This window comes from Triticum dicoccoides, chromosome 6B, assembly GCF_002162155.2.
Source record: "Triticum dicoccoides isolate Atlit2015 ecotype Zavitan chromosome 6B, WEW_v2.0, whole genome shotgun sequence".
NCBI lineage: Eukaryota > Viridiplantae > Streptophyta > Magnoliopsida > Poales > Poaceae > Triticum > Triticum dicoccoides.
Window position 1 is genome coordinate 602,944,673 of NC_041391.1, and position 9,069 is coordinate 602,953,741.

At 41.6% G+C, this 9,069-nt stretch overlaps 1 protein-coding gene across 2 annotated transcripts; it reads left to right on the forward strand.

The window, feature by feature from the left end:
* Positions 1-1,263: 1,263 nt before the first annotated feature.
* LOC119324622 (spastin-like) lies at positions 1,264-8,033 on the forward strand. Of its 2 annotated transcripts, none has more exons than XM_037598397.1 (13): positions 1,264-1,653; positions 1,734-1,883; positions 2,375-2,505; positions 2,967-3,096; positions 3,195-3,475; positions 3,782-3,906; positions 4,235-4,278; positions 4,386-4,517; positions 4,878-4,955; positions 5,846-5,928; positions 6,227-6,349; positions 7,435-7,495; positions 7,586-8,033. In XM_037598397.1, exons 1-13 carry the CDS (start codon positions 1,351-1,353, stop codon positions 7,739-7,741), a joined length of 1,797 nt encoding a protein of 598 aa, XP_037454294.1. In that variant the 5' UTR covers positions 1,264-1,350; the 3' UTR covers positions 7,742-8,033. The 2 variants fall into 2 exon arrangements, with proteins under 2 accessions (XP_037454294.1, XP_037454295.1); XM_037598398.1 differs by having other exon boundaries at positions 4,386-4,497; positions 4,882-4,955.
* Positions 8,034-9,069: the final 1,036 nt, after the last annotated feature.

Consider the following 9,069-nt stretch of genomic DNA (forward strand, 5'->3'; position numbering starts at 1 on the left):
ATCTGCATATCGCATGCTCGTAAGCACGAGGCAAAGAAGGGAAGCGTGGTTAGAAAATCGGGAGGGTTCGTCTAGTTCATCAAAGGAGGAGGGAGCATGGAAAAAAATGTGGAAGGTTCAGGTGCCTGCAAAGGTGAGGATATTTTTGTGGAGATTGTCAAAGCATTCAATACCCACAAATGATGTCAGGGCACATAGACACATGACAAACTCAGATTTGTGTGGTATTTGTGGTTTCCTGGATTCTTGGAGGCACTCTTTGCTGGAATGCACAATGTCAAGGTGCGCTTGGGCGCTGGTCGATGAAGAATTGGCCCAGAAACTTGCAGCCTATAACTGAACCTAATGCTAAACATTGGATGTTTACTCTTATGGAGTCTATTCCACATGATCTTTTTGTCAAGCTATCAGTTACCCTTTGGGCAATATGGGGAGCACGACGAAAAGCAATTCATGAAGGAATTTTTCAGAGTCCCCATAGCACACATGCTTTTATTAACAGATACATTGACGAGTTGGAGATGATCAAGGGTCCACCTGCTGTTCGGGAGCAGAGGCAAGGGCGCCAAGCGAATCTGAACATCCAGTGACCAAAAGCCTCGCCACAGGGTCATTCTAAAATTCATGTAGATGCTGTCTGCCGTCAAGGACGAGGTGGGTCAGCAGTGGCTGTATGCAGAGACCATAATGATACTTTTTTAGGCAGTTCTGCTCTAGTGATTCATGGTGTGGATAACCCAGCCATCTTGGAGACGATTGCCTGCAGGGAGGCTCTGGCCTTGGCACAAGATCTTAATCTTCACGACTTGGTGATTGCATCAGATGCGAAGGAGGTGGTGGCAGCCATCAATTCAAAAAGTCAAGGAGAGAATGGAGCCATCATTCGAGAGATTAATAGAATAGCGAGTCTTTTAATATGTACTTTTACTTTTGAAAGTCGTATCGTCAATGTTGAGGCACATGGATTAGCCAAGTTTGCACTCTCGCTGGGTTTGGGACGTCACGTCTGGTTTGACCAATCCCATAACCAGTTTTGTATCCCACATCTTGTGGAGTTTGCTGAATAAAACTTGGTTGTAACCGCTCAAAAAAAAACGTAAACACCATGAAGGATGCTAAAGAAAAAACGTAAACGCCATGAAGTTGCTCTCAAATTTTAAAAAAACGTAAACGCCATGAAGGCGCATTCCAAAAGAAGAAGAAAAACGTCATGGAGGCGTATATCGGAAGTACGCCTTGTTCTTTCGTGAGCAGGGGCAAAAAGCAAAGCACAACTGCGAAACTCCCCGGCGCCGCGAAATCTCCGGTGGCCTCCCCCACCTCCAGTCTTCCTGGCGGCGAAACCCCGGCATGGCGATGCTTCTCCGCCGACGCCTCCCAGCGACCCGCCTCCTCCGGCAGCTGCAAGCCGGGGCGGCGGCCTCCACCACCACCTCCTCCCCTCCCCCGCCGCCTCCTCTCCAAAAGCCTATCGCCGCCTCCGCCTCCGCCTCCGCATCCGCCTCGCCTTCTACGGCACTAGGGTCACGCCTAGGATTCCCCAATGCGAAATCCCGCGCTTCGTCCTCGAGGAGTGCCGCCTTCCTCGCTGCCGGCGCGGCCGCCGCGCTCGCGTCGCTGCCGGTGGTGGCCTACGCTGATGCCAATGAGGAGGTGGCGTGTTATGTTTTGCTTCTGTCCGAGCTTTCGGTTTTCGTTCAGGGAGCTTTATTGAGTTTGATCTGTGTTTACAGGGCGTGGCTGACGGCGCGGTGAGCACGGATGCGGCGCCGGTGGAGGACTTGGCCCGCAAGGAGAGGAAGAGGATAATGGAGCTGATTGAGAGCCGAGGAATGCAGCCAGGGTCGTACCCGAAGTTTGAAGTTGCAATCAAGGGCCAGAAGGTCGCCCCCCACCCACACAGCACAAATATTCCATTCGAGTTATCTGCTGAACAATATTAGTTCTGCATAACATGTCAGTCTAAGGGCTAGAGGAATCAGTGAGCACTGCGGTGTACATTGTGTCAGCCACTTTGGTGGGAATGCTTTGGTGCACTGATTAATGTAGAAAGTATAGATGTAGCATGTCACAGTGGTAACTGGTAACAAATTCGAGTGAACCTAAGTACGAGAATCAGTCAGTTCAAGAAATAAGTGTGGGTCTCGGTAGTCGGCACAAGGATACCTTGAGATGTAGGTTAGGTAGAGTGTTGCACAGTTGCTATTAGAGCACAGTTGTAAGTGCATTTTGTTGATCTGGCATGACATTCAGGGCAGGCTACTGTGTTTACTTAGAATTGCACATTTTCACCCCATAATCAGTAACAGATAGTAACCTTGTGCAAGATTCACTTCATAATTGCATTTAATTTCTCTGATTTAGTTTTTTACAGGTGGTTGTTAAATTCAATGTACCGTCAACCTGTAATATATCGCGCCTCATTGTTGATCTCGTAACGCATATCGGACATGAGGCAGAACAGTGTGTTGGTGGCTCAGAGATACTATTGCGTGCTTGGGACAGGTTAGCAAAAGAAACAGGATGATATTCAGTTTGGTGCAAAGATATGTATTGTCATTGCCTGGTTATTTGGTTTTGCACTTGTGCTAAGGGCAATCATATATAGATCGCAGATAATACAGTTTCAGATTTCACCCACATGCATTCTCTTGTGTCCTCACGTCCTCTTTCCATATTTATTTTTCTCCTTAATCGGAGTCCTGTGCCACTATTTCTCTCTGCTTGGATTGGAGCAATTGTATTTATCTTGTTTGATCAGCTGAAGAGGAATCATAGATACAGATGATACATTGCATTTTTAACTCTTTGTTGATGATTGTGGAAAGTGCAAGCATTATTGTCAGGGTTTCTCATGTAGTCTTCTTACCTGCAGATTGCCTTGTGTTTTTCTTTTCCATGTCATAGAAATAGGTGTTGCCAAATACCCAATTATATTGTGTTTTAATCAATAATTTCTGTTCCAGTGCAGCTGCGCGTCAAATAACATTGAATCCCCCAAAAACGACAGCAAGCACTGGAGAGAACAATGAAGATTCTCTTTGTATTTTGATATTTGAGCCACTTGTCGGATCTGAATATGCTATTAGTCCTTATGTATGTATACTTAATTAAGATTGTTTAAGAAATTTAACCTACACTTTGTCATTATATAAAGATTTAATGCAATTTCTGATTGTTGTGTGTACTCTCAGGAGATTGAATTCATCAAGCCTGACAGTTTTAGTTCGAAAGAACTTGAAGGTTTGGTCAGTGCTTTAAAAATAGCTGGGCAGAAAGATGTTAAGACATCATCAGGGAAAGCGTCAACCAAAGGAAGTGGTCAGAGATCTAAGCATCTACCCTCTATAGAAAAAACTGTATCTGATTTAGAGGATATGGGTGTTAGGGTCTATGGGTTTGATGAAACCTCTAGTGTTCCAATGGATGGCACTGTCATGTGGGAGAACATTGCTGGGTATGAACATCAGAAAAGGTACTGCATCACCAGTTCACTGTTATTTTTAATCTCGTCAGCAGATTTTTTTTATATGCAAAGTAAAGGTATTATATTGTTAGTATGTAGATGTGTTCGTTCAAGCATAATTACAAACATCTCCCATGCATTGTACCATTCATTTTTGCTTTTCTTCTTATTTGACTTCTTTCCTTCACAGTTGACACTCTGGTTGGTGCTCGACTGCAGAGCTTACTATATCAGTCTTAATAGACAACTGCTTTTGTGTACTCTATCATAAAGGCATAGTTCTTAAGGTTTATATATGTCTTTTGTTCTTTATAGGGAGATAGAGGATACTGTACTCTTGGCTTTACAGAATCCTCAAATATATGATGACATTGCTCGTGGTACACGTTGCAAATTTGAAACAAATCGACCTCGGGCGGTTCTGTTTGAAGGTCCACCTGGTGCGTGATCTGAATGGCCTTTTACTTCAATGCAAATTTCAATACCAAAAATATTACATTTTTTTGCTCTTTTGTTTCTTAATTAATGTTGACAGCCATGGTAAAAAAAATAGTAGGTAAGTTGGTTATGCCATTTCATAATTGAAGTTATAGTATTTGTTGGTTAGACCATTTACTATAAGCAAGAAATTGCAACAGATCAGTTCTTGCAATTCCTGATTTTGAGGAATACCCATTGCCCCTCTTTGTGCGCTAATAGTATGATTGCGTCTGTTTTTTGCTGGTTTGTTTGCTTACTTTACCAGTTACCACTGCCTCATCATTTCAGGGACTGGTAAGACATCTTCTGCTCGCGTTATTGCCAAGCAAGCGGTAACTCATACTCCTATACTTTTGGAAATTCCCTAAAGTAATTTTGTGCAAAAGAAACTGGAATATGTTTTCTGAAGCTTTTCTGCTGATCATTTTACTTGTTCTAGGGAGTTCCACTATTATATGTGCCACTGGAGATCATCATGTCAAAATATTATGGTGAAAGTGAGCGCCTGTTGGGATCTGTTTTTTCACTTGCCAACAATCTTCCTGACGGAGGTATTATTTTCCTAGATGAGGTACACACCGTCATCTGTATAGCATACATTTGCTAAGGATAATACATCAGTTATGAAATGTATGGTGGTGCTTAACATACTGATGTTGGTGGAATGTTTTTGTTGTTGTTCCAAATTTCGTAAAAAATGTGTTGTTTGTTTAGGCTTTAAGCTGAATTTTGCCTTTCCAAATGATGATGGCTGGTGAAGTAGAACTACTTATACTTATATGCCTCCAAAACAACTTAACTAGGAGGTCTGCATGACCCTTTAGCCTGTTTTTGTTCTCTATTTTAGTATACTTCGCTTCATAGTGATTTGATTTTCCTGTTTATACTAAGATGTGAATTTTGCATCCTTCTAATTTATATCCTTGTATAGGTAGACTCTTTTGCTATATCTCGAGATAGTGAAATGCATGAAGCTACTCGAAGGATATTATCAGTAATTCTGCGACAGGTAGAGTGCCTCTTACCTCTGTGGGTGTAAGTAATATTGAGTGCCTTTTATCTCTGTTGGTGCAAGTAACCACGAGTTTATACATACTTCTTTCAATCACTCATCCTGCCAGTTAGGGAGGGAAGGAGAGACTATGGGCTTTATTTATTCAAAATCACGAGAGTGCATAGCCACGGCTCAAGAGAAGCCTGCGGAACATTAAATGAAGTTACATAATCTTTGCATGTAGACATTATTTCTGTCACACCTAACCAAATGCCAAACAATATGACGCTGTAGTTGCCAGCTTTGTCGCAACCCCTGCACAGTCCACATCCACTTTCACCTCACACCATTGTCAGCGGTTAGTGCCATGACCTTTCGTGCTTGGAACAGCAACCAGTTCAGCGTAGGCCACTTGCTCCTCAGAATTTGCAGAACCCAGTAGGAATTACCCAAAGTCGTCACGCCACACAACACGACTTTCACCAGAGCAATCTACTTTAGCTAGCCCAGTCTACACTTCGGCACACACATTGGTACAGTACTTTTGAGACCTTGTATAAACCCCAGAGATTGAATAAGAGATACAATACTCTTAAAGCCCTTACTGTGTTGCAGAAACTATGCATTTGTAACATGTATGAAAGCGCATACTTCTAACTGGCAGGACATTTTATTTCATGCCTGGTTTTTGCTGTGGTTATTTACTTATGCTTTGTGGAAGCATTAGCATGTAAGCCCCTGTTGCTATTCTCCATGTTTTTGGTATCCAATTTCGATAGCTTGATACCTCTCAGTTACCTGACAAAAGACCTGCATGCGGTCTGTTAGGTGTTTCTATCATGCTTATTACAATCACTGCAGCTGCCGTGTGTATTATTGCCATTAATTAAATTTCTTTTGTGAAGATCGATGGGTTCGAGCAGGATAGACGTGTGGTGGTTATTGCTGCAACAAATAGAAAGGAAGACCTTGATCCTGCTCTCATCAGGTTTAGCTCTATTTGGCCACCCCCCTTCTGTGTTCCTGTAAGCGGTCCTAAATAATGTTCACAAGGTCTAGTGAGTACTGAAGTTCTCATGTGAGATTTTTTTCTGGCTTCCTGCATTTTTCCAAGAGCCGTACATGACAACATATAAGCTACAAATAAACAGTGCTGCAATACTGGACTAAACTACTTAACAGTGCTGCAATAAAACTTAGATATCGTGATCAATTAGATCTTATCTTTTATTTGGATTATGTAAACTGTGCTCTTAACTTCTCCAGCTTCCTTTGTTAATTTGCAGCCGTTTTGATTCAATGATTTGTTTCGGCCTACCGGACCAGCAGAGCCGTGCAGAAATAGCAGCCCAATATGCAAAGCACCTAACAAAACCCGAGTTGGTTCAGTTTTCCCTTGCCACTGAGGAGTAAGTACTTCATTCTGAATCTTCAATTAGGATGTCCCTGTGTTGCTACAGAGCCGCTAATAAAAAAACCAAAAATACCAATTATATACATAAATTTTCCTTTTCAGAACAAAGCGAATGTTTGCAAAACCACATTGACAGTTCACTGGAAGAAGATGCTGTCACATTTAGTAGCATATGTTTTGTAGGTCAACTGCTCAATATAACAAATAAAAGGTCTAAAATTGACATATGGTAAATAACTTCTGCATGCTTTGATATTTAACACTAAGTTCTTCACAACTCCATTGACATATGGTAAATAACTTCTGCATGCTCTGATATTCAATACTAAGTTCTTCACAACTCCATTGACATATGGTAAATAACTTCTGCATGCTCTGATATTTATATGGCACAAGTAGCTCCATATCATCTCCTAAAGACTATACACATTCGTAAGGACAAATCTAAACGAATAAAACAAGATATATGCATATTGATATATTTGTTTTACGTTCCTCTGAAAAATAAAAATTGAAGGAAAAAAATGTTTCTAAACTCAGTGCCGTAATGGTACATAGCCCATCAGAGACGGGGATCACATGTATATATGATCCTTGTGTGCATGGAAGCGGCAAAGAGATGCTCCGAAAATATGTTTGAGTTGTGTCCTAAAACGTCTTACATTTGTTTACAGAGGGAGTACTTCAGAGTGTGCTACATTTTGTAACACAAAAAAAAAAATGCAAGTCCTGATTCAACAACAAGCCTGTCTTGTTTGCAGTAGCAAATCTCCGGCTTGTCGTTTCTTTTAACGTCTTGTGTATTGAATTTAGATTCTTAAATGCATTGCTGTAGATCAGGGAAAGCTGTGTCGATTCTTATTTGTCTATTTGTGACTCTTGACTTGGTTAGCAAGGTTTGGTGTGCTGTCCCATCCCCGTAGTATCTAGGAAATTAGGTCGTGTACCAATGTTTTATGTTTTTCATCTGGACAGTCTGGACAGCTACGCATGCTGCTGCTAAAAGATCATTCAAGACAAACTGTGCTGTGCTTAGCAATCCATTATCTTTATCTTACTAGTTCTGAACATTGAATGCAGGATGGCAGGAAGAGATATCAGGGATATTTGCATGCAAGCAGAAAGACATTGGGCATCGAAGGTATGGTAAACTAGCCCGCATGTTATTTCCCCTCTTCTCTTTTTGGGTGTGGTCAGCTTCTCACTTGGTCAATGTGTTTGCCTTCTACAGTTTATCAGGGGACAAATTCCAAAAGACGAGAAGGGGGAGCCCCCTCTTCCTCCAATCGACGAGTATGTCGCATGTGCCGAACAACGAAGAAAGTCTTTACCAGATAGAACAAGACCAGCAGCATCCAGATCCGGCCCACCTCTGAAATTAGCTTGAAGAAACTGTCTCTTATATACGATATGGCTACTACATAAAAAAATGTAATTCCAACGAGGATGTGTATACAGTTAGCTAGTTTTATATGCGGTTCTGTAGTTATCTGAATTTTGAGATGAGAAAACATGGGGCGTTGGAGACCGGCTTTCTTTAGACGCGGAGAGGGATATAGTAGTCTAGTAAAGGCGTTCTCAGTTTCTTTTCTGTGACAATGTTTGACTTTTCTCGGCTGTTAGAATTAAACCTGGTAATAGTTTGGGCTGAAACCGTAGTTTCAGTTCAGTTTTCATTTTGGGCTGCTTTGGTTTGGTTGAAACGGGATTTAATAATTACTGGGTTGGTTTGTTTTGGTCTGGACCAAAACAAATCAGTCTCAAACCCTTTTTATCTACGGACAAAATCCAGTAAGCGACCATCCCCAGACCGATTTTGCTTTTCTGTTCAGTTTGTATTAGTGTTAAGTGATGTAAATGAGTAAAAAAAAAATGGAGATGCTATGGCAGCAGTAAAAAGGGAAATACTAGTTCGTAGCATCAATTAATTTGCTTTGCTTCAAAAAGAAAATCCTAAATAGACACGCACTGGACAGCAGCTAACAATCCAGTCAAGCAACCCATCCCCAGACCGATTTTGCTTTTCTATACAGTTTGTATTAGTGTAAAGTGATGTAATGAGTAAAAAACTGGAGACGCTACGGCAGCAGTAAGAAAGGGAAATATAGTACTAGGTTAGTATCAATTAGTTTGCTTTGCTTCAAAAAAAAAATCCTAAACTAGACACGCACTGGACAGCAGCTAACCTAGACACGCACTGTACAGCAGCAGCTACGCACCGAACACACACTTGGTTTAAAACTCTCTGTTCCAACTGTATGTAGGAAATGATCTGGATTGGTTTGGCTTGAAAATGCCTACAGTTTGGATCATAGCACTTGCTAGTTGGTCTGGTTTGGTTTGGTGGCTGAACATGGACTACATGTACGGATCGGGCTGGGTTTATGTTTGGATTACAAACTATTCCTAGGCTTAGTTAGAGTTCATCTTTGAACATGAAATCTTGGTCCAACATTACAACTGAAAGCTACTGAGACACCCATGGGACACTAGCAAATAGAGACAAGCCTTGCTACATGCTTCATGTTTTCTTCCTGGCGTTATTTTGGGTTATGATTGTCCGTCACACACGGCAGTTTGCATTTTCAGTTAATAGTTTTAAGTAAAATCGAAAGAAAAATATGTGCAGGTACTCTTAACTAAATTCGAACTACCGACAGAACACGTCCATTTCAGTGGCTATTTGATTTCTGGGACCGAGCGTGGAGGGGCCCG